The 24,717-nt window shown below is 32.0% G+C and overlaps 9 protein-coding genes across 9 annotated transcripts; 4 read left to right on the top strand and 5 right to left on the bottom strand.

The window, feature by feature from the left end:
• Positions 1-200: 200 nt before the first annotated feature.
• On the top strand, positions 201-1,898 carry PAB1 (polyadenylate-binding protein; the record flags this gene model as incomplete). The annotated part of the gene is made up of 1 exon (XM_046080482.1): positions 201-1,898. One exon carries the CDS (start codon positions 201-203, stop codon positions 1,896-1,898), a length of 1,698 nt encoding a protein of 565 aa, XP_045935810.1.
• An 829-nt stretch (positions 1,899-2,727) lies between these two features.
• UBC13 (E2 ubiquitin-conjugating protein UBC13) lies at positions 2,728-3,192 on the top strand (the record flags this gene model as incomplete). Its single annotated transcript, XM_046080483.1, has 1 exon — positions 2,728-3,192. The coding sequence occupies one exon, from the start codon at positions 2,728-2,730 to the stop codon at positions 3,190-3,192; it is 465 nt and encodes a 154-aa protein (XP_045935811.1).
• Positions 3,193-3,378: 186 nt separating this feature from the next.
• On the bottom strand, positions 3,379-5,877 carry SCDLUD_001663 (uncharacterized protein; the record flags this gene model as incomplete). Its single annotated transcript, XM_046080484.1, has 1 exon — positions 3,379-5,877. The coding sequence occupies one exon, from the start codon at positions 5,875-5,877 to the stop codon at positions 3,379-3,381; it is 2,499 nt and encodes an 832-aa protein (XP_045935812.1).
• Positions 5,878-6,243: 366 nt separating this feature from the next.
• SCDLUD_001664 (uncharacterized protein) lies at positions 6,244-7,320 on the bottom strand (the record flags this gene model as incomplete). Its single annotated transcript, XM_046080485.1, has 1 exon — positions 6,244-7,320. One exon carries the CDS (start codon positions 7,318-7,320, stop codon positions 6,244-6,246), a length of 1,077 nt encoding a protein of 358 aa, XP_045935813.1.
• Positions 7,321-7,383: 63 nt separating this feature from the next.
• On the bottom strand, positions 7,384-8,550 carry SCDLUD_001665 (uncharacterized protein; the record flags this gene model as incomplete). The annotated part of the gene is made up of 1 exon (XM_046080486.1): positions 7,384-8,550. One exon carries the CDS (start codon positions 8,548-8,550, stop codon positions 7,384-7,386), a length of 1,167 nt encoding a protein of 388 aa, XP_045935814.1.
• Positions 8,551-9,272: 722 nt separating this feature from the next.
• SCDLUD_001666 (Zn(II)2Cys6 transcription factor) lies at positions 9,273-11,699 on the bottom strand (the record flags this gene model as incomplete). Its single annotated transcript, XM_046080487.1, has 1 exon — positions 9,273-11,699. One exon carries the CDS (start codon positions 11,697-11,699, stop codon positions 9,273-9,275), a length of 2,427 nt encoding a protein of 808 aa, XP_045935815.1.
• A 931-nt stretch (positions 11,700-12,630) lies between these two features.
• On the top strand, positions 12,631-17,475 carry DNF1 (aminophospholipid-translocating P4-type ATPase DNF1; the record flags this gene model as incomplete). The annotated part of the gene is made up of 1 exon (XM_046080488.1): positions 12,631-17,475. The coding sequence occupies one exon, from the start codon at positions 12,631-12,633 to the stop codon at positions 17,473-17,475; it is 4,845 nt and encodes a 1,614-aa protein (XP_045935816.1).
• A 1,235-nt stretch (positions 17,476-18,710) lies between these two features.
• On the top strand, positions 18,711-22,535 carry BCK2 (Bck2p; the record flags this gene model as incomplete). The annotated part of the gene is made up of 1 exon (XM_046076986.1): positions 18,711-22,535. The coding sequence occupies one exon, from the start codon at positions 18,711-18,713 to the stop codon at positions 22,533-22,535; it is 3,825 nt and encodes a 1,274-aa protein (XP_045935817.1).
• A 259-nt stretch (positions 22,536-22,794) lies between these two features.
• On the bottom strand, positions 22,795-24,396 carry CCA1 (tRNA adenylyltransferase; the record flags this gene model as incomplete). The annotated part of the gene is made up of 1 exon (XM_046080489.1): positions 22,795-24,396. The coding sequence occupies one exon, from the start codon at positions 24,394-24,396 to the stop codon at positions 22,795-22,797; it is 1,602 nt and encodes a 533-aa protein (XP_045935818.1).
• Positions 24,397-24,717: the final 321 nt, after the last annotated feature.

Below are 24,717 nucleotides of genomic sequence, written 5' to 3' on the forward strand. Positions count from 1 at the left end.
CTATATAAGCATCGATTCCTATTGATCTTATATCATCTAAAAAAATTAAAAAAAAAATAAAAAACTAAAAAAAAAAAAAAAAAATTGTAATAGAATAAAAACACATTTTTTTAACAGTTTAGGAATACAAATCAAAACAAACAAACAAAAAAAAAAAAGGAAAAAAAAAAAAAAAAAAAAAGAAAAAAAGAGTAACAAACATGTCCACTACTTCTGATCTTACTGATAAAACCGTTGAACAATTGGAAAAATTGTCCATTAATAACGGTAGCGAAACCGCCCCAACTACTACTTCTGAAGATTCCAATGATATGCTAACTAACCCAGCTTCTTTATATGTTGGTGAATTGGACCCATCTGTAACTGAAGCTGTTTTATACGATATTTTCTCTCCAGTTGGTCCAGTTTCTTCCATCCGTGTGTGCCGTGATGCTATTTCCAAGAACTCCTTGGGTTATGCTTATGTTAACTTTCAGGATTACGAATCGGGTAAACGTGCCATTGAACAATTGAACTACGCTCCAATTAATGGTCGTCCATGTCGTATTATGTGGGTTCAACGTGATCCATCTTTGAGAAAGAGAGGTGCTGGTAATATTTTCATCAAGAATTTGGACCCAGCTATCGACAATAGGGCCTTGTTTGATACTTTCTCTGCTTTTGGTGATATTTTATCTTGCAAGATTTCCACCGATGAAAATGGTAATTCGAGAGGGTTTGGTTTTGTGCACTTCAAAGAAGAAAGCGATGCCAAAGATGCTATTGAAGCTATCAACGGTATGTTGTTAAATGGCAGAGAAGTTTTTGTTGGTCCTCACGTCTCTAGAAAAGAACGTCAAACTAAATTGGAAGAATTGAAAACTAATTTCACCAACTTGTATATCAAAAACATCCAACAAGACGTTACTCTGGATGAATTTACTAAATTATTTGAAAAATTTGGTAAGACCACTTCGATTGTTTTGGCCGAAGATGGCGAACACAGAAACAAGGGATTTGGGTTTGTCAACTTTGAAAATCATGAGGATGCTGCAAAGGCTGTTGATGAATTGAATGGAAACGAATTCCATGGCTTGAAGTTGTTTGTTGGTCGTGCTCAAAAGAGATACGAACGTTCTCAAGAATTGAGAAAGCAATACGAGCTAGCTAAGGCCGAAAAGATGGCTAAATACAGATCTGTCAACTTGTTTGTTAAGAACTTGGCTGATTCCATTGATGATGAAAAGTTGGTTGAATTGTTTTCTCCATATGGTACCATCACTTCTACCAAACTTATGAGAGATGAAAACGGTAATTCTAAAGGGTTCGGTTTTGTTTGTTTTGAAACTCCAGAAGAAGCCAACAGAGCCATTGCTGAAATGTCTCAGAGAATTGTTGCTGACAAGCCATTGTATGTTGCCATTGCTCAAAGAAAAGATGAAAGACGTTCCAAATTGGCTCAAGAATTCCAGGCTAAAAACAACATGAGATTCTTTCCACCAGCTGGTATGCCAGCCCAATTTGGGGGTGTAGCTCCAGTTATGTATAATATTTATCCAGGTGCCAATGGTCCTGTTCCACCTCAAATGGCTGGCAGATTTATGCAACACCCTCAGATGATGAACAAACAAATGTCATACGGTGTTCCAGCTCCCCAACAAGGTTTTCCACCAAGAAATGATTTTATGATGCCACAACCAACAAAGCAAATCATTGGTGAACAGTTGTATGAAAAGGTTTCCAAGAAAACCAGTGGCAATGAGGCTGCCGCAGGTAAAATTACTGGTATGTTATTGGAATTGCCATACCAGGAAGTTCATCAACTGTTGCAAGATGAAGGGTTTTTTGAAAAGCAATTTGCTGACGCTAAAGCTGCCTATGAAAATTTCTCTAAGGAACAAGCCAATGCTGCTGCCTAAAGGGATAAATTTTGAGAAAAGGTTAATGCTTAGTTGTTATATTAATACGAGGCAAAATGATTTTGTTTTAATTTAATTTTTAGAATTATTTTTTTTCATATCCATCTTTTTGCTTCATTTTGAATTTACAGCTAACTTTATATATATATATATATATATATATAAATTTTTTTTTTTTTCTTTTTTTTTTTTTTTCCTTTTTGTAGAGTTTTGTTTTTGATTTCCTAGTTTATTGAATGGTTTTGTGTTTTATTATTATTATTATTATTTTTTTTTTCCTATCAAAAAAAATGGGAATAAAAAGGATAAAGATAGAGAAGATATCAATAAATCAATTAAATATTTGCTTATTTATTTGTATAGTTATATTTTTTATAATATAAAATTGTCCACTTTATTCATCTATTTGGCATTCTTTTCAGTTGCTGAGTGTTTGCAACCTAAATTGGTAATAAATTTACATAGTTTTTTTTTTTTATATTTTTATTCTTTGCCTATAAAAAGAAAAATGAAAAATGTGTCACTGACATCGAATATCATTTTTTTTTCTTACTTTTCATTGAAATACAACAATGTACAATGTATTCGGGTAACTTAAATCAATTTTTTTTTTTTTTCTTTTACACAAAAATGTCAGGGTAAATTTCATATATTTTAATTTTTTTTTTTTTTTTTTTTTTTTTCTTGCTTTTTGATCTGTTTTAAATTTTATATAACCTTAACAATTTATAGTTACTCTACCTGTTGTTATATCATTATAACTGAATCTTTTTTCTTTTGAAACGTTTGCGATTTTAAGGAGAAGGTACAAGAAAAATTAAAAAAAAATATGTCTGCCTTACCAAAGAGAATTATTAAAGAAACTGAAAGATTGGTTAGTGATCCTGTACCAGGAATCCAAGCAACACCAAATGAAGATAATTTACGTTACTTTCAGGTGAAAATGAGGGGGCCAATACAATCACCATATGAAAATGGTATTTTTAAATTGGAATTATTTTTACCAGACGAATATCCAATGGAACCACCAAAGGTACGTTTCTTAACCAAAATTTATCACCCAAATATTGATAGGCTAGGTCGTATTTGTTTAGATGTTTTAAAAAATAACTGGAGTCCTGCATTGCAAATTAGAACAATATTATTGAGTATTCAGGCTTTATTGGCTACGCCTAATCCTAATGATCCTTTAGCTAACGATGTTGCTGAAGAATGGATTAAAAATGAACCACAGGCTATTAAAACAGCAAAAGAATGGACTAAACTATATGCCATGAACGAAGTAATGGATTAATTGTATAGGTACCTATTATTTACATTTATATATAGATATAAGTTTTTATTTGTTTTTAATAGAGATGGGCTATTTTCTCTTTCCAATTTAAATATCTAGAAAATTAACTATTATTCTATGTACAGATAATAAAAAAAAAAAAAAAAAATTTTTATAAAAATGGAAGGGCGGGGGGAAATACGCAAGCTATGTAGAAGGCTTAAAATTTTCTAGGTCTTGGTTTAGTAAGTCAAAGAACTCATTTTCAGAGCAATTGAAATATCTATAAATTTCATGATCCAAACCAGTGTCCAAAGAGGCCGCCTTTGATGATGTGTAATCGAAACTTAGATCTTGTCCATCTAATAAGGATGTTACGGCGCTGCCTGTATTTGGTGTGTCACTGTCGGCGCTACTGTTAGTATCAATATTGCCCACCACAGTAGTTTTATCTTTATCATTAGTTTTTTGTTCGTCATTTACTTCCCCCGCGTCTTTTCTCGTCAAAATTTTAATTCTCCTTATGTTATTTGGTATGTCAATTGCATATCCAGTTAAAAGAGTGGGCTTGTTTCCAATTACGGTCAATTCTTTATAACTATTGGCTAGGTATGACATTGTAACTTTTTCAAAAATCTTCTTATATATAAATTGCAAGTAAAACCTAGTCAATTGCTGTAAAGCTTCTGTTTCATACGGCCACCATTTTTCAAAATATTCACAAATAATATTGAAAATAGCCCTTGGTGATAAGGTTTTGAAATTCCTATTTTTATCAGTACTTCCTAATAAATCTACCTTAAAATTTTTTATTTCTTCTCTAACTTCCTCATCTGTGGGAATATTTGCACCGTTTTGCTTATTATATTCACATTTTTCATTGAAGAAAAAGTAAAGATATGTTATCCCAATCGAACATAGCTTCGATATGCCAAAAGATAGAATTATATATGATTTGGATGAACAAAAGGACGGCCTTATATAATCAAGCTGTTTTTCTCGTTTTAAACATATCGAGACTAAGCAAGGCCCAAGTTCATATAAAATTAAAGAAGACCTTATAATATCGTTTTCGACCTCATTTCCAGTGTTATTGTAAACAAGTTTTTCTAAACAAGAAAGTCCAGCATATTTTGCGACCAAATTCCCAACAAACAAATAATCAAAAATATCATAATTATTGTTAATTTTAGCAACATGTTTCAAAGATAGTTCCGGATTCGAATAATAGTTCAACGGTTGAAAATACGTGTCTAAAAATTCACATATTCTCAATTTATGCAATGCCAAAGATGGTTTGCCAGTTGGCTTGAAAAGATCGATTATTATTTCTCTGCTAATTATAATAAATTTTTTCATTATTAGTTCTTTTCTGTTCATCTCATTGTCATGAATATTGATGCTTTTCAATAAGACATTATGATCATAAAGATCTCTAGAAATAAACAACGCTTTACCCACTTGGAAACTAACCATAACATCAAAATACAAAGCCCAATACCAAATCTGATCCAACACTTCGATCCCACCAATTCTATCAATTTCAGACTGATGGTATATCTTACGATAATTTCGATGTAGCCCCAAGGAAATGCAAGTGCTACACAAATTACCCACTAAATTTAGTAAATGGGAAAAATCACCTCCCGTAAAACCATGATACACTCTGAAAATAGTTCTAAATACTAATAACTGAGCCTTTTCTAATGTCAAGGACTTACTTGTGGAACAGCCGTCCAATAGAACAAATAACTTTAAAATTGCATCCGGTGCACCACTTGTATAATAAACAAGAGAAAATAAAATGATCAAAATCGCAACAGCATAATAGTTCCTTTTCCCCGGATGTATAAAGCCAGTAATTTTGTTTGTGCGGGGATCATATTTTATCAATGTGCTCAACTGTTTTTTAATCACATTTTCGTTGGTAACAGGGAAATATTCGTGGTAAACTGTTCTGAAAAAAAATTCGACGCATGTTTTAAAAGTATTATAATCTGGCAAAAGTTCAATTATTTCCTCAAATACGGTCCCTTCTTGATTGTTATCCAGAATAACCAACTCTTTCAAAGTTGAATAATTGGATCCTACTTTTTCATATTTTCTAATCTTTTTCAACTCTTTCAAGATTTTTACCAAAAAGGGGAAATTATTTTCCGAAGATAGCGATGAAAAACATCTAATTGAAGTCGCCCCAAAATAAATTATTCTGTTATTTTTAAAAACCGCAGTCTCTAACTTTAATATAGGATTTTCCTCCTCAGCACTAGTATCATTTTTGTTATATTCGGGTTTTAACAGCGTGTTATTATTTTCATGTTTTTTATTACAATTGTGATCTTGATTTTTTGATTTGTCATCAATTTCGTCATTATTAGCTACAGCGGTGTTGCTTGTTCCCTCAGGACTACTATTGATGGTAACAATACCATTATTTTGCAACTTTCCCAAGGACTCGCCTGTAACATAGTTCACTATATGATTTTCATGATTTACATATAAACATTCTGTCAAATTCCTTGAGATGCAAGAACTGCATTTTGGGATTTTTCTATCACATCTCAATTTCCTTTTCCTACATTCCAAACAGGATTTAATTTGTTTATTTCGTTTCCTTTTTTTCTCAGGGGGCTCCTGTTGTGTAAAGTTTTGTTCAGTTGGGAGGGAATAATTGTCCGTTGTTAGGTCATTACTATGGGTGTTCATGATTCAAAAGTTTAAAATCTTTCTCTTTTTTATGGAAAGGAAGAGGGTGTGTTTTTCGATGTGTGGCGTATGAAAAATCATAGACGAATTTATCTTTCGATAATAGTAATTTATCAGGGACAAAAAAAAAATATATATATAAATATAAATATAAATATAAATATATATGGGTTTTTTTTTGTTAGTAAATTAGAAATAATAAATTATATTGTTAAAATGTGTAGTACAAGTCACGTGCAAAACCTTTTTTTTTTTTTTTTTGTCCTTTTTAATAAACCGAAATGCCCGCTATCCGCCGCCTTTTCGCTAACATTTTACAAGTTTTAAGATTTTCATAAACATTAAAATGGCCATATAATCCTTAGGTTACTCCGGAAGTATGCCTTTTAGATCGCTGTTTAATAAATCAAAAAATTCAGTTTCAGAACAGTTGAAATATTGATAGAATTGTTCATCAAATACAGTGTCATTAGAAATATGTGAGAACGGCAATGTTGGCGATACTTTATTATCATTAGTGTCTACAATTGTTTGACCCGCTTCTTCAGAATATCCAGCTCCATCACTTAAAATGTTAATTTTTTTATCATTTTTAGCTATATTAAAAGCAAATGTGGTTAAACTGTTATTATGATTGTTTAGTAACGTTAAATATCTATAATTTGTTACCAAAAAAGTTACAACGATTTTCTCCAAAATAATTTGATACGTAAAGTGTATATGCATGGTAGTTAATTGTTGTAAAGTACTGATCTCATATTTCAATAACTTTTCAGAAGCGGAGCAAAACAAATTGAATATGGTTCTCGTCGACAATTCTTTTGTTGTTTTACACGTTATTGTAGCAAGCTCAAAACTATCAATTTCTTGTTGTACATGCAAATCAGTAACATTTGCCATTTTGTATGAATCCAATCTATCATGCTCACATCTCCTAAGTAAATGGAAAAGGAGAAGTTTTGACCTCATACCCGCAATACTTTTCAAACCCTCACCCAAAACTATATTTGATTTAGCCTCACATACAACAGGTTTGATATGATTTTGTTCGTATTTTAAACACATATTAATAAAACATGCGCTTATACCAATCAATATTAAAGAACACCTGACAATATCATTTTCGATTTGCACCGATTTGTTATCGAAAACATAGCACTGAAAATAAGCAAAGGTTAAAAATTTATCAAGCACAGGCACAATTAACAAATAGTCAAATGGTTCAACAATATTGCATTTAACCTCATCCATATAATTAGATAGTTTCAAAAAATTCTCGTCCAAAAAATCACTTATCTTCAACATATGCTGTGACAAATTAGGCATTCCTTTTGGTTTTAACACATCAATTAAAATACTTCTGCATAATAAAATGTATTTCTTTAAAAGTATGGTGTTTCTTGAACACTCTTCGTTTTTCAATAGTAGTTCATCATCGCACATTTTATCACCGACTATTAAGCCCTTTCCAGTTTCAAAACTAATTAAGATGTCATAATATAGAGTTCAGTACCAGATATTATTAACAATTTCAATCCCACCAATTTTATCTAGAGTTTCTTGTGGGTAAAACTTTGTATAATTCCTATAAAGTCCCAAGGACATGGAAGTCTTGCATAAACTAGCAACCGATATTTCAAGATGAGTGAGATCGCCACCTGTAAAACCATTATACAATCTATAGGTGACTTCTAATAATAAAAACTGGGCCCTCTCAAATGTTAAAGACTTAGTTGTGGAACAACCTTCCAAGTAAACAAACCACTTAAATAAAATATCGGGAATATCTGTAGAATAATGGGTAATGGAAAATAAAGACAAAAGTATGGCGGCTGGATAATAGTTTCTTCTATCAGGATGATTAAATCCCAAAATTTTATTTTTTTCTTTGTCTGTAATTAATACAGCGTCCAAATATTGCAAAACAACTTTTTTATGCAAAATAGGAAAGAATTTATAATATAATGTATCGAAATAGTATTCAACACATGTTCTAAAAGTATTAAAGTCAGGTAAAATTTCCACAATCTCCTGGAAAACTGTGCCATGCCGATCAGCATCAAGTGAAAGTAATTCTTTCATCATTGTAAAATTTGTTTTTGACTTTTCGCTTTTCCTAAATCTCTTAAACTCCTTCACAACTTTAAAGAAAGGTGGGAAGGTAGTAAAACACATATTAGTTAAAATGCTTCTTACCGAAGTCGGTCCATAATACATGACCCTGGTTTTTTTGGCACTAATGCATTCCAATATATACAACGGATTCTTGTGATTGCTGTCCATTATAGTTGTCGTATCGGGAAAAGAATTTCCAATGCTTTTTGTACATAATGTGTCTGGATTAGGTTCCTCTTGTTTATTTTGTTTTTTATTAAAGTTACTAGAAGACAAATAGGAATTTGATCCACTAGTAGTATTGTTAAAGGAAGCTGTTGTATTCACTGATTGCTGTGGTATTAAATCCTCTTTTATTTGAACGATAGAATGATTGGATACAGATTTATTCTTATCTAGATATAAACACTCAGTCAAGTTTCTAGAAATACATGAACTACACTTGGGTTTTTTTCTATCACATTTCAATTTCTTTGTCCTACAATATAAACACGACTTAATCAGTTTTCTTCTCTTTTTTTTGATAGATGAAGACTGATTTTTGTTATTTGATATCATTTATGTGTGTATTCTTATGATAATTTTTAAATAAGAAACCTGATGTCACAATTTATCATATTTTCTTTTCTTTTTTTTTCTTCTTCTTCTTTGGATTAAAAAACTTGCTGTTAGGGTTTAATATAATTCACAATAAATCTTTTAACAAATTGAATTGCAGTATAACATTATAAGAAGTACCAAAATAACAAAAAAATAAAAAAAAAAAAAAAAAAAAAAAAAATGAGAAAGGAAAAGTGAATTAAAGGATACGATGTACGTTGATTTACCTAAAATTATACCCGGTTATATGTGATGTATAGATGTCTAAATTACTACATTGATCCAAGTACGAAAAAAAGAAGAAAAAAAAAAAAAAAATAAAAAAAAAAGTCAGTAAGATCATATTTTACTGAATTCAAAACAAGACCACTTATCAATTAGACTTTATTTTATTTTATTTTACTTTAAACTTCAAACTTCTTCAAATCCAATAGTATAATTGCATCGATATTTTTAAACAAAATAGGTTTGTTGTCTTTCTTTTCTCTACAACGTTTGGCCTTTCATTTAATCACCTCAATTTTCCATTCTTATAATAGACAATTTTAAAGTTAAAGGAAATCTATAAAGGAAAACCTCCCCCACCTTCTTCTTTTCAGCATTCACAAATAAATCAAACGATTAAAAGGTAATATAGGGCAAAAATACAAATGTGTAACACGTACCCACTCTTCCCTGTTTCATGTTGGAACAATATTTTCCAAGTCATCATTCAATAACTGAAAAAATTCAGTTTCGCTACAATGGAAATATTTGTAAATTTCATTGTCCAATAGTCGGCTTTGATTGTAATTATTTCTATTGATAATGCTTGTGCCAGTGATAAGCGCATTGTAATTCACGTCTCTACTTTTAATAACATCATTATTTTTAATAGTATATTGTTTGTCAACGTTTACATTATAATCAGACAACATACATGGTGTAGGACTTGTTGCACTCTGTCCTGAATTATTGGGATCGGATTTTTTCTTAATAACAAAAGATTTATCGTTAAAAGCTGTGGAATCATCATTATGACCCGTTTTAACGGCGGAATGGTTGCTTCGAATGACAGTTTCATGTTCGTCATCAAACATCCTCATTCTATAAATAGGATTTAGTTCTGGATAATAATTGCTGAAAAAGGTTCTAGTCATTTTCTCAAAAGCCTTGTGCATGATAAAATGCAGATAGTATTTCGATAGTTGTTGACAAACTTCAGTTTGAAGAATTCTATTTTTTTCGATCAAATAATACATTATACTAAATATGGTTCTCGAGGATATCGGCATGGACTTATATTTATCGTCTTTTAAACGATCCAATTTAAATGTTGATAATTCCTCTTCCACTACTTTATCATCAATAAAAGTAATATTGTTCAATTTGTTTTGCTCACATTTTTCACTTAATATGACAAACAGTAACGTGACTCTAATGTATAACAGGGAATCTATACTTAATCCGTACAATAAATACAATTTATTTTTAGCAGCAAGTGGCCTGTACAATTTTTCAATATTTTCCTGTACAACACATATGTTTATTAGACATTTACTCAATAACATACCTATAATAGAGGCCCTAAGAATATCATTTTCTACTTCTAACGAATTGTTATGTAAACAAACCCTATCCAAAAATGCCAAAGTTATATATTTCTTCACCAGATGATTCAACAATAAATAATCAAATAGGTCTATCTTTAAGGAATATCTTTCATCAATATAGTTAACTAAAAGCTGAAAGTTATTTTGTATGAAATGCCATATTTTTAGTGTATGTCCTGCTAAATCTGGAATACCCGTGGGTTTTAACACATCTGTCATAATCGATCTGCATAGATGAATAAATTTTTTCAAAAGGACAAATCTCGGTTTGTTGCCATGTGTTTGTGATGAAAGTAACAAATCTTCATTAAAATATGTATTAATTGAAATTAATAAGGGTTTACCAATTTCAAAACTGGTAATAGCATCGAAATATAAACACCAATACCAAATATTTTCCACAATCGCAATCCCACCAATTTTTTCCAATATTTTGGTGGAGTAAATTTTAGAAAAATCTCTATGGAAACCCAAAGCAATACAGGTGTTACATAAATTACCGACCGAAAGCTCCATATGGCTGAAATCACCGCCAGTCATTCCATTAAAAAATCTATAAATCAACTTGAGTAGTAAAAATTGAGTTTTTTCAATGGACAAAGACTTACTTGTAGAACTACCTTCTAGCAGAATAAAAAAGTGAATGATTGGCAATGGAACACCACTATCATAATATACAAAGGAAAATAGTAATAGCAGAATGCCAATGGGGTAATAGTTCATTTTATCCATATACTTTAAATCCACAATCTTTCCTTTGTCCTTGTCGATCTCAACATATTTTGAAATGTAGCTCATGACAATATTTTTATCTAATATTTGGAAGTAGTTTTGTAGGATAGTTTTGAAGGAAAACTTGATATTTTCTATAAATGTGAATGAATCTGGTAATATTTTAACAATGGTGGAAATAATTGTGTTTAAACTACGATTTCTTATTATATATTCATCGTACTCGTAGGGGGCATTAATAGAACTTAGTTCTGTTAAATTGGTAAAATTCGAACATATTTTTTCTTTTTTTCTAAATCTTTTAAATTCTTTAAACATTTTAACCAAATAAGGTATGCTGTTGTTATTCTGTTTTTGGATGAAGATACATCTGATGGAGGTTGGACCAAAGTAAATGATTCTATTTTGCTTATTAACGCCAAACTCGGCACGTAATAAGGGATTCTCAGGTATCGGATCGGTAGTTGTCAAATTTGGTGCACTTTTTTGGTGATTTTTGTTATTAGGGACTAGTGTGGTGACATTGCTGGGATTATGATTGCTGCAATTATGTTGTATTTTCCCACTTTGATCTGAGATAATTAAATCTGAATAATTAATTATTTCGCCGTGAGCATTTAAATATAAACATTCACTTATATTTCTTGAACTACATGAACTGCACATGGGTAATTTTCGGTCACATTTCAATTTTCTTTTTCTACAATATAGACATGATTTAATTAATTTTTTCTTTTTAACTTTCTGTTGGGTTTCACATGATTGTTGTTCCTGATCTTTCATTATTATTGGTATTATAAGTTTTAATTAAATAGATTAACAGCCCCTTTGGTACGACTTATTTTGTTACGAAGAATTAAGGATATGGTAGTAGTAGTAGCAGGGAGTGGAGAAGGAAGAAAGAAAGAAAGAAAGAAAGGAACTAACAGTTTGAAAAAAGGAAAAGGCTTGAATTTCTTATTATTAGGTTGTCTATTACGTAGGAAATAATGCGGGAATAGCCAAAGCCGACTTTAAAAGCCCTTGTTAATTTTGCCAATGTTTTTTTTTATTTTTTTTTAAAAAAAAACGTGATCTCTTTGTTTTTTAACTTGTTTTTTAACTTGTTAACAACGCCGCAGACCTTATTTATATTTACTACACCCACACACCAAGCACAGCTCTACGGGGTAAATCAGACAACAAAAGAACAACAACACTTTTTAAATAACAAAACTTTTGTCACGAGCTGATGTGCGGTAAGATCTGAAGTTGTGAGATATTTGCGTTAAAACATTCAAATATTTTAAAAGAAAAAAGAAAAAAGAAAAAAGAAAAAAATCAGCAGCAAAAAAAAACATTCAACTCTTTTTTGGTATTAAATAAAATGAAAAGTGTTACATTCGTCTTACATATTATTACCATTTTTCTATACATACTATTATCGGTATTCACATAATAACATCTCCTATTTATCATATATATATATATATATATTACTTTTTTAGACTTGCAATTTACATAACACTTTCATATTTCATTTGTCATACTTTCCTTTCTTCCACTTTGCTCACTCAATTCCTTTTCCCCTTTTTTTGGAAAAGAGGAAAACTGAATAACAAAATAAATAAATAAATAAATAAAAAAAAACCATATTTATAATAAAATTACAAGAAAACTCCTAAACAATAAATACCTTTGTTGATTCAGATTATTAGGTATACATAATATAATTATGTCCACTGGTAATTACAACAACGACGATTGGCAACCCCCAAACGATAAAAAGGGCCAAAGTACAACTCATGATCCGCTCAATGACGATCCAGCATTGTCTAATATCTCTTTAACAACGGAAAATGATGGTAATATGTCACGTCTACAACAACATCCAATACCCCCTTATACTGGGGATACAACTGTAGTTTCCAATAACCCCTTTGACGATAAACTTCCCGATCCAATTGACAACAACAAGAACAAAAAAAGTGATAATGGAGCAGAGGTAACTGCAGAAACATTATCAGATGATGAAGACACCTATACTTCGACACACAAAACACCTGTCTTATCTCAGCATGCTAGGTTTCCAGATGCCACAAATAGTCATGGGAATGATAGTGTCCAAGATGACACAGGCATGAGAAGGCTTCGTTGGGGTACTCAAAGGTTTGGAAATGGTAAACCCAAAGTTGGTAGAGCCAAAACTTTAAAGTGGGCCAAACAGAATTTTCAGAAAAACATAGCAAATCCATTTGTTGAAGAGTTTTTGGGCCACGACGATTCAGATCTAACTGGCGAGAGCAAAAATAGAAGCAATGAAACCAGAAACATTTATTACAATATGGAATTACCTCCAGAAATGCTAAATGATGAGGGGAAACCCAAAATTGATTATCCTCGAAATAAAATCAGAACCACCAAATACACTCCTATCACATTTATTCCCAAGAACCTATCGTTTCAATTTAAAAACATTGCAAACGTTTATTTTCTTGTTATGAATATCTTGGGTGCATTTCCCATTTTTGGTGTCACTAATCCGGGTTTAGCTTCTGTTCCTCTTATTGTTATTGTTTGTATCACTGCTATTAAGGATGCCATAGAAGATTCTAGACGGACAATTTTGGATTTAGAGGTTAATAACACACCAACCCATATTTTAAATGGTATTGAGAACTATAATGTTAGTGAAGATAATGTTTCGCTTTGGAGAAAATTCAAAAAAGCTAATTCTAGATTATTATTTAGTGCTTTTAGATATTGCAAATCACATTTGAGCAAAAGCGGCAGGGCTAAATTGTTGAGAGAGCGCCATAAACAAGAGTTACATGCTTTGAATGACAATTTTAACATTCCTCGTAATTCCTTTGACTCCATGGCCAGTTTTAGGGATTCTGCACAATATGATGAAGACGATGACCAATACCAACAAAACTATGCTCAGCGTGATCAAAACATTATAGATCCGCATATGCCAATGCGAACGGATTGTAAATTTGCTAAAAATTACTGGAAAAACGTCAAAGTGGGCGACATTATTCGTATTCACATGAATGACGAAATTCCTGCGGACATTGTATTATTATCCACTTCTGATCCAGATGGAGGCTGTTATGTTGAAACCAAAAATTTGGATGGTGAGACAAATTTGAAAATCCGTCAAGCTTTGAAATGTTCTTCACGGATTAGGAATTCAAGGGATATCACTAGGACATCTTTTTGGATTGAAAGCGAAGGCCCACATCCAAACTTGTATTCTTACCAGGGAAACTTGAAATGGATGGAAAGAGACCAATACGGTGCAGCTGACCCCCTTACCAAAAACGAACCTATTTCCATTAATAACACTTTATTGCGTGGATGCACTTTAAGAAACACCAAGTGGGCCATGGGTATTGTCATCTTTACTGGTGACGATACTAAGATTATGTTAAACGCAGGTGCTACACCAACAAAAAAATCGCGTATCTCTCGTGAATTGAACTGGAGTGTTATTTTAAACTTTTTTTTATTGTTTATCTTGTGTTTTGTCAGTGGTATTGTTAATGGTGTGTATTACAGACGCAAGAATGATTCTAGAACCTACTTTGAATTTGGTACTGTTGTTAAGACACCGGCTGCAAACGGTGTTGTCAGTTTCTTTGTTGCGGTGATTTTGTATCAGTCATTAGTTCCTATTTCGTTGTATATTTCCGTGGAAATTATTAAGACAGCTCAAGCGGCGTTCATTTACGGCGATGTTTTGATGTATAACGAGAAGTTGGATTATCCATGCACTCCTAAGTCTTGGAATATTAGTGATGATGTTGGTCAGGTAGAATACATTTTCAGTGACAAGACAGGTACTCTAACCCAAAACGTTATGGAATTTAAGAAATGTACGATTAACGGTGTTAGTTATGGCCGAGCCTACACGGAGGCCTTGGCGGGTTTGCGTAAACGACAAGGTATTGATGTCGAAAGGGAAGGCATGGTTGAACGTAAGGCCATTGCTGAGGATAAGCAATCTATGTTGGAAACTTTAGAAACTAAGCTAGGTAAAAACTCTCAGTTTTTTGCAGAGGATGTTACATTGATATCTAAGAAATTTGTGGAAGATTTGCTAGGGGCATCTGGCGACTACCAAAAAAATTGTAATGAACACTTTATGTTGACTCTGGCTCTATGTCATACTGTGTTAACTGAGCCATCTAAGGAAAATCCGGCTAAATTAGAATTGAAGGCGCAAAGTCCAGATGAGGCTGCTTTAGTTGGTACTGCAAGGGATATGGGGTTCAGCTTTTTGAACAGAACCAAACACGGTGTTATTGTTGAAGTTCTAGGTGTTCAAAAAGAGTTTGAAATCTTGAATGTTTTAGAATTTAACTCTACAAGGAAAAGAATGAGTTGCATTGTTAAATTGCCTCCGAGAGAGTTGGGTGGTGATCCACGAGCTCTATTAATCTGCAAAGGTGCTGATTCCGTCATTTATTCCAGGCTAAGCAAAACTGCCAATGACGAAACCTTGTTAGAAAAGACTGCCTTGCATTTGGAACAGTTTGCCACTGAAGGGTTAAGAACGTTGTGTTTGGCACAGCGTGAACTTCCATGGAACCAGTATTTGGAATGGAACAAGAAACATGATTTGGCAGCTGCTAGTTTGAAGAATAGGGAAGAGGAGATGGAAAAAGTTGCAGATGAAGTTGAACAGGATCTAATTTTATTGGGTGGTACTGCCATCGAGGATCGTTTGCAAGATGGTGTTCCTGAATCTATTGCGTTGTTAAGTGAAGCCGGTGTTAAGCTATGGGTTTTGACTGGTGATAAAGTGGAAACTGCGATTAATATTGGGTTTTCATGTAATTTATTGGGTAATAACATGGAACTATTGGTAGTTAAATGTAGTGGTGATGATGTTGACGAGACACAAAATCCATCGGTTTTAGTTAATGATTTAATTGAGAAATATTTAAGTGAAAAATTTGGTATGCGTGGGAGTGAGGAAGAATTAGAAAGAGCTAAGAAGGAACATAGTGTTCCTACTGGTGAATTTGGTGTTATTATTGATGGACAAGCTTTAAAACTGGCATTAATTGGACCTGATATTAGCAGAAAATTTTTGTTGTTGTGTAAGAATTGTAAGGCTGTTTTGTGTTGTAGAGTTTCGCCTGCTCAAAAGGCTGCTGTTGTTAAGCTAGTTAAAAATAGTTTAGATGTTATGACGTTAGCTATTGGCGATGGTTCCAACGATGTTGCTATGATCCAATCTGCCGACGTTGGCGTTGGTATTGCTGGGGAAGAAGGTAGACAGGCTGTAATGAGCAGTGACTATGCGATTGGTCAATTTAGATATTTAACCAGATTAGTGTTAGTTCATGGCAGGTGGTCCTATAAGAGATTGTCTGAAATGATTCCTTGTTTTTTCTACAAAAATGTTATTTTCACCTTAGCATTATTTTGGTATGGTATTTATGATAATTTTGATGGTTCGTATTTGTTTGAATACACATATTTGACGTTTTACAATTTGGCATTTACATCCTTGCCCATTATCTTTCTAGGTATCTTGGACCAAGATGTTTCTGATGTAGTTTCTGTTTTGGTTCCCCAGTTGTTTAGATGTGGTATATTAAGAAGTGAATGGACAATTTCGAAATTTTGGGGCTACATGTTGGATGGGGTGTATCAGAGTATTATTTGTTTTTTTTTCCCATACCTTTTGTATTATAGAACCGGGTTTGTTAGTGGCAATGGGTTGGATTTGCAGCAACGTTATTGGGTTGGTATTGCGGTTACTGCGATTTCAGTTATTAGCTGTAATTCGTATATTTTTTTACATCAATATAGATGGGATTGGTTTACCTTTTTCTGGGTTTGCATTTCCATTTTGTTTTTTATTGGTTGGACTGGTATTTGGACCTCTTTTGTTAAAAGTGGTGAGTTTTACAAGAGTGGTAAACATTTTTTTGGATCACCTGTTTTTTGGGCTGTTTTATTTGTCGGGGTCTTATTCTGTTTATTACCAAGAATGACTTATGATGTTTTCCAAAAGATGTTTTGGCCCAAGGACATTGATATTATTAGAGAATGCTGGAAAAGGGGGGAATTTGATCAATACCCTGTTGGATATGATCCAACTGATCCTAACAGGCATCATATTTCTAGTTATTCCATGAAGCAAATTGCTGACATTGAATCTGAACATGGCAATTTTGATCATGATTTCAGTGAGCATATTGATGCAACAAGTATTAGTAATATAGCCAATCCATTTGAACCTGCAATTCCCGAAGATGGTAAAGAAAGAAAGCATACTATGAGTGCTGCGGGTGATGAGGTTGAGGAAATCCCACTAGATTTTGTTGGTAATTATCATAATGGGAATGAAAGCAACGATAAACAATATACTACTATGACGCGTGACTATCATAATCCGAGAAAGAGCTTAGGCAACGCGAATCGGACTTCCTTAGATATTACAAGGGAAAACATGATGAGGAATAATGAATTAGATCAAAGAATGTCCATTGAAAGGGCTAGAACTTCTTTAGAGTTGCCAGGTATAACAAGGGCTGATGATTTATTAAGCAAAAAATGAAAGTAAGTGTATATATTTTAGAGAGTTGAATGAAGGTGAAGATGATTTATTGTATATTATTATAGTGATTTTATCGTACTTTTTTTTTTTCTTTTTTTTTTTTTTCTTTTTTCGGTCTTAATTTTTTTGTTTGTTCGGTTTTAAAACTGCTTTGTGAAATGGAAAAGAAAAAGTTTGATAAAGCTGCCCTTTTAAAAAACTACTAGAAATGTTCTGCGTGGTTAAACAGGAACAAGACAGCGAACGTTTACGGTCAGATAAATAAACGGCCAATTTCAGTAATTTTTTTATTTTCTTTTTTTTTTCCCTTTTTAATTTTGATTTTGTTTAAAAGTTACTTTTTATACGTTTGAAGATGTATATTTAAATCAATTAATAGAAAAAAAAAAAAAAAAGAAAAAATATCTCTGGAATACAGAACCAATAGAGTTATCAGCAAAAAAAGGATAGAGGGGATCCAAGTGGTTGATTGAGGAATAAACATTTGCATTATACCAGAATACACTTTACTGTAAAAGTAAAATATTCAGAATCAATAACCCGCTCCAATAAATCTATCGGTGAGAATTTAAAAGGTTCATTTATTTGCCCCGCGGTCATAACAGCATTACAAAGGTTATAAAACCTCATCTACTCATTGGAAACGTTATAATTAACAAGATATTTTGTTGATACTCTAACAAACCAATCAAGGAAAGAGAAAATCACAAAAAAAGGAAGAGAAAGAACAAAAAAAAAAAAAATTTTTTTTCTTCTTCTTCTATGCTCATCCTTTATTTTATTTTATTTTATTATACATTTTTTTTCAATTCTATTAATAACGTTAAAAAAGAAAGAAGATATAAATTAAATAAAGAATAAAGGAACTTTCATATAAGTTGTTTTAATTTGAATCTTTAAACAGAGCATTACCATCAATTCCCTTCCTTTTTTCCTTTTCCTTTTCCTTTTCCTTTTCCCCTTCTTTTCTTTTTTGAAAGAAAAAAAGGAAAAAAAAAAAAAGAAAAAAAAAAAACAAACATACAAGAAAAAAAAAAAAAAAAAAAAAAAAAAGAAAGAAAAAAAAAATATATATATTCATTTCTTCAAATTTAATTGAACGTGGTTGATCTCACTTTTATTTTCATCCCTTAATATTTTTCTCCTCTTTTTTTCTTTTTCTTCTTTATTTTTTTTTTCTTTGAACAAAAGGTAAAATTAAAATTAAAATAAAGAATAGATTCAAGAATCAGGAGATGAAGTCCAGTAATAAGGACGGCCGTGATGTTGATACGAACGTAACTGGCATAAAGGAAATCTCAAACTGTACTTCGTCTTTTCCCTCCACTAGAAATAGTAAATCAAATACGGCTTCTCCGGTTTCTTCAAAATGGAGGATCCCACACTATTATAAAAGACAACAGCATCAACGATCCACTTTTTCCAAGAAAAAGACTGATAATTACGAGGATACAAGCACTTCTTTACAGAGTACTAAAGATGTTGGTATTAAAGGTAATTTAGTTGCCAACGAAATGCAAATACCAAACAATTTATCACCGAATAAGAAGAACACCTCAATAGAGGATTCCACTTTGAAAAATCGTGTGAATATTATGCAATCTCCTACAAGAATACAATTGGGTGATAACACATGTACACCATCTTCCGAGTGGTCACCTAGAGGTAGGAGATCTAAGGGTAAAAATAAACCTATGATTTTTGTAAATTATTCTGTGAAAGACGCTGATCAAGCATCACCACCAAAAATTATAACTCCTGTTTCTACGGCATCACCTTCCTTTGTTACCTCTTCCTCAAGTACACTCAATCTTTTACCAAAAAATAAAAAGTTTACCACGAGTAATAAAACTGCTAGTTCTGAAAATATTACTGACACTAGTAGTACAAATGGCCATAAGAGAATGCTAAAATTATTTAGATCAAAATCTGCCATTATAAACCGCAACAGATCTTCTTCCAACAACGTTTCTTCAACTTCTTCTTTCAATGGTAATATTTCAAGTCCACTTTCATTGTCATTCACTAACAATAACGATGCTTCCATTGAGATGAATCATGCAGCTGCTACTTTAGAGGATGTTAGTGAGCTAATTAGCCTATGCAATACTAAGAGTTTACATTCATCTTCTAATACTGCTGAGAGTAATAGCGATAGTAATATACATGAGTCGAGTATTTTGCCAACTAAAAGACCACGTTCTAGGAAAAATGCTGTAGCGACTACAACACAGGCAGCTACCGCTAATTCTAAGAATAGTAATCCTATATTTGTAGATAATACTCAAAATGCTGCGTCTTTACGGAAACCAAAATTGAAAAGGTCTAAGAGTACCACCATTGCTACAACTAATACAAACCATAATAAAATAAATACGAAGAAAGAACAGAATGAAGATGAAAATGATGCTTCGATTGCATTTAACAAGATGCTGATTTTTCCTAGAAAAAGAACAAATACATGCGGGTCTATGAATTCGAATTTTTCAGTCAGTAACAATGGGGGTACTGATATCAACGTGAATAATAATAGTTCTATTGCAGCTGCTACTACAGGTGTGTATCCATCCACAAAAAAAAATATTGTCCGAAATTTATCTACAAATTCAATAGCATCACTGAGGTTTTCTCCTGTGAGAAAAAGTTCGCCTCAAAGAGCAAGGTCTAGCAGTAACGTTACGTCTAGCAGCTCAATAGCATATAGTAGCGGCAGTGCTACCAGTAGTACTACGGCAACCTCAAACAGTGGCAATAATACACCCATTAATTCATTGAACAATAATGATTATGTTGGGATATTAAATAAAGGAAATTGTATTAGTATACTTCCTAATGCATACAGTGGTAATGGCGGATACAGTACTAATTCCGCACATAGACTTTCATTTAACACAAAGGGTGTTAATGCTTATAGCAATAATATCAATACTAATAACAATCCTTTGTTAAAAACCAACGTCATTAATTACAACGACAACAAAAACAACAGCAACAATAACAACAACAATAATAATAACAACAACAACAACAATAATAATAATAGTAATGATAACAATAACAAAACAAATAATTGTATAAACGCCCCTAACATTAATGCCACCACCAGTGTTTGTTCATCTTCCACGCCATCCTCTTCGAATTATTATTCATTAACGCCTGGCAATTCCAATAATAATTTAAATATAATAAATACTAACGGTAGTAATAGCAGTATTTCATCATCTGTATCCACCAGAGCTAATTCTGTTACCTATTATAATACGAATAACTCTGGCGCTTTCCCCGTTTCTACGGATAATACTACAGGGAATAGTAGTACAACCATTGATTTTACTGCAAACACATATATACCTCCCAATATACAAGAACAGGGACAGCTATCTTCTGGACAGTTGCAAAACAATTTTTGTCATCAAACTTTCCATTCTAATGCTACCAGTAGCTCTACTTACCTGGACACTGGTGGTAGGTCAATTTATCAACATAACTATACTAGTTGCAGTGATGCTGGTAATCATAATAATACAGTTAGTTTGAACAACACCGACAATAACCTTGAAAGTAAAAAATATGACGATTATTTGATGGGTAACGACAGTAGCTTGGTGACAAATAGTAGCGATGATAATAATAATAATAATAATAATGTTAATTTAACTATAGATACAAATATTGCTAATTTGTATACATCAGCTGGATTATCTTCAACACCCGTTATAAGCACAGCATCAACTTTACGTCCTATGAATAGTGCTATTTCTGCAGGATCCTTCAAGGAGTTTGATACCAGCAATACTAGTGCTAGTAGCGCCAACTTGTACAGACATAGTTCTATTTCGACTGCATTGAATGGTGTTTTGAACAGCGATGATAATTATAATAACATTATTGGCGTAAACGCAGATGTTGGTAGTAATGATGGCAGCGGTAGTAATGTTGTAAGTTCTAAAAAAAGCAGCAAGATGAATGGTATAAGCGTGGTGTCTGAGTTTGAGGATTATGGTTTAGACACTGGAAACATAGCAGCAAAATCACCATTTAATGTTGATAATAATGTTGATAGACTTAACATTAATATGAAAGAACGCAACAATACTGACAACAAACGCAGCAATGTCATAAATAATACAGCCTCTTATTTTGAAAAACAACAACCATGTTACAATAATATTGGTCAATCTAACACCATAAATAATATGGATTTGACTGGTAAAAATAGCATTAATCACACTAATAATTATACTGTGGTTTCAAGTACAATGGACGATTATCATAATGAATCTCATAGTTGTGATAAAAATAGCGGTAGTATTATAAGAGAGTCCTGCGCCAATAAAACTATGAATGAAATTGATAGAGGTTTTGTTGGTTTGAATAAAGGAAGCCTTGATAATCACGGTGGTGGTCGCACAATGACTGGTGATACGATTGATTATGCGAACTTTGTTATGAATGAGAAAACAAGAGACTCCAATTATGAAAAGGGGACTAATGAGGGTGTGGCTGATACTATATCGGCATTTAATGATAAGAGTGTGATAATAAATACTGGGATAGGTTCTAAAGCTATAAACCTAAGCAGATATATTTCAGAACAAAACAATTTTAGAAAGGCTAGTTCCGACTTGTTAGTAGTAAGGGATTCTCTTACAACTACACCTGTAATGAAGAATATGGGTATGAATTCATCGCCTACTACTGTTAAATTGGATACTAATATTTATTATAACCAAACGCATCTTAACAATTATGACAATTGTAGCTTTATTAATTCTGAGTGCCTTAATAACAGCGATATAACGCTAAATGCTACTAACGTTGGATCACACCTTACTACTACTATTACTACTAATAATAATAATAATAGTAATAATAATGATCAAACTAGTGATAGTAACGAAATTTTTGGGTTTCCTACTGCGCAAACATTCGACGAACATATGAATTTATTAATGAATGCAATTAATGGAACAGATGGATCAACCACCACGAACTATTACGAAGACAATTCAACTAATGGACTTAATAATAGCGGCGATGATGAAAACTACATGCAATAACCAACGAACGTTATTGATACTAGACGTGTTGGATAAAATATTGTTGTCTAATCTATAGTTTTAGCAATATTTTTTAAATTTTTTTATAGATTTTTTTTTTTTTTTTTTTTTTTTTTTTTTTTTTTTTTTTTTTCCCTTCCTCCTAACAATTCTAAAATAATGACAAGCATAATACAACTTTTTTTTTTTTCTTTTTTTTTTTTTTATATGAAAGAAATATTAATATAATTTTAGATAATGCTATATAAATTCAGATATTTTAATCAAACATTGATTGTGGCAAATCTCTTAAATAAACAAGTAAATCATCTTTCCCCAATTTTGGATTGTCCAATTGCCATCTTAAAACTTGATCATTAATTTTTTTCATCCATGGACCTGGTTTCTTATTGATAAATTTAGCAATTTCTTTACCATTCATCAATAACTTAAGTTGACACACATCCATTAAATCCAAAGACTCGATATAGTCTCCAATTTTAGTACCTTTTTTATACAAGATTTCATTTAATTTAATTGCCAATGGTAGATAATCTTTATATTTCAATAGCTCCAAGCCAATATCACTTCTTTTAGGAACGGATACATTATCGTTATATAGGAACTCAAAGGTTTTTTCAAAAATTTCAATATTAGAAACCAATACTTCCACCGTGGTGTATATTTTCTTGCTATACTTCAAATTTTCCCTTATAATCCAATCGCTTAAATTAATTTTAAAAGTTGGTTTTTTTAAGGGATTTGGATAAATATTAATTTCGGAAAAAATAGAGAGTATTACAGATAATGTTAATATTTCATTGCATTCAGTTGGTGTCAAAGATTTATTTTCAGCAAAAAACTGTTCATTGGAAAAAAATTGGAAATTTGAAGTTTCATTAACAATATTTCCCATGATATTGTCAGATAGTTTGTTACCATCGTATATTTCATGGAGCGTTTTAAGTAAATTAGTATGTGTGGAATTGAATTGGATTACTTCTGGAGACAAACCATGATAAAATATTGAATTGATCAAATGGTTATCACAAAGCAACTTTAATCCAATTTTAGTAGATTCTACAGTAGAAAAAATCTTAGATAACTCGATTCCAATGCGCTCTTTTGAGATCTTGTTTATCAAAGCTTGATTTAACGCATCATTATTTTCTTTTAAACATTTAATAATGGCTTCATCCAACTTAAAATTTCTGTAGGTGCTACTGAATCTAATTAATCTTAAGATTCTCAAAGGATCGTCCAGAAAAGTTTTCAGAGGAGGTAGCGGTGTTCGCAATATCCCCAATTTCAGATCTTGCAAACCTTTCCCGGTAAAATCTTCAATTTTCTCAGTAGTAATGTTATAAAACAAAGCATTTAGTGTTGCATCTCGTCTCATTGCATCTTCCCTTGGAGTACCACAGGTGATAACGGGGATTCTACTGTCGTCACCATAGGACTCGTTTCTTAGATTAACAAAATCAATATCCAACCCTAAAATGGTTGTGGTGGCAGTTTCTAAATGCTTTGACTTTTCTGGATTTTTCTTAATTTTTGCGATGGTGGAATTATTTAAAGCATCGGGGGGTAAACCAGCTAAATGATGTTTAATATAAAATTGTTGTAAATTGGATGCAAACAATTCGCCACTCATTTTATTAAGCGCAATATCCAAATCGTGAGAATCTTTATTTAACAATTTATCCCGGACCCAACCTCCGGTAATTCTAGCCACTAGTTGATCTTCTGTTTCATCGTTATCGCTATGAACCGTGGTATTGGTAGAATTATAATAATCTACATATTTTCTTATTAAATTGCATAATAGCTTTTCTTTATCATTTAATTTTATTTGGGGAGAAGACGAAGAAATATTGGTCATTTTGTTGATGAAAGATGTGGTGTGGCGGTATAATTTTGTGATATACAATGGGAACTTTTGATTTTTTGTAGCAAGAGTGATTTTAAATAGTGTGTGGTAATAATAATTCATATAATAGTATATATGATGGGGAGAGGGGGGAGGAGGGGGAGGAAGAGAGTATAAGTGAAAAGAAAAAGAAAAAGTTAATGTTTCAAATGTAAGTTGTAATGGATATTTTTTTTTTTTTTAATTTTGAATAATACGGATGAAAAGAAATGAAAGATGGAATGGGGTGTGAGTTATCGGAGTATCGGATTATTTGAGAATCGGATTACGGAA

This window comes from Saccharomycodes ludwigii, chromosome II, assembly GCF_020623625.1.
Source record: "Saccharomycodes ludwigii strain NBRC 1722 chromosome II, whole genome shotgun sequence".
In the NCBI taxonomy this organism is placed as follows: domain Eukaryota; kingdom Fungi; phylum Ascomycota; class Saccharomycetes; order Saccharomycodales; family Saccharomycodaceae; genus Saccharomycodes; species Saccharomycodes ludwigii.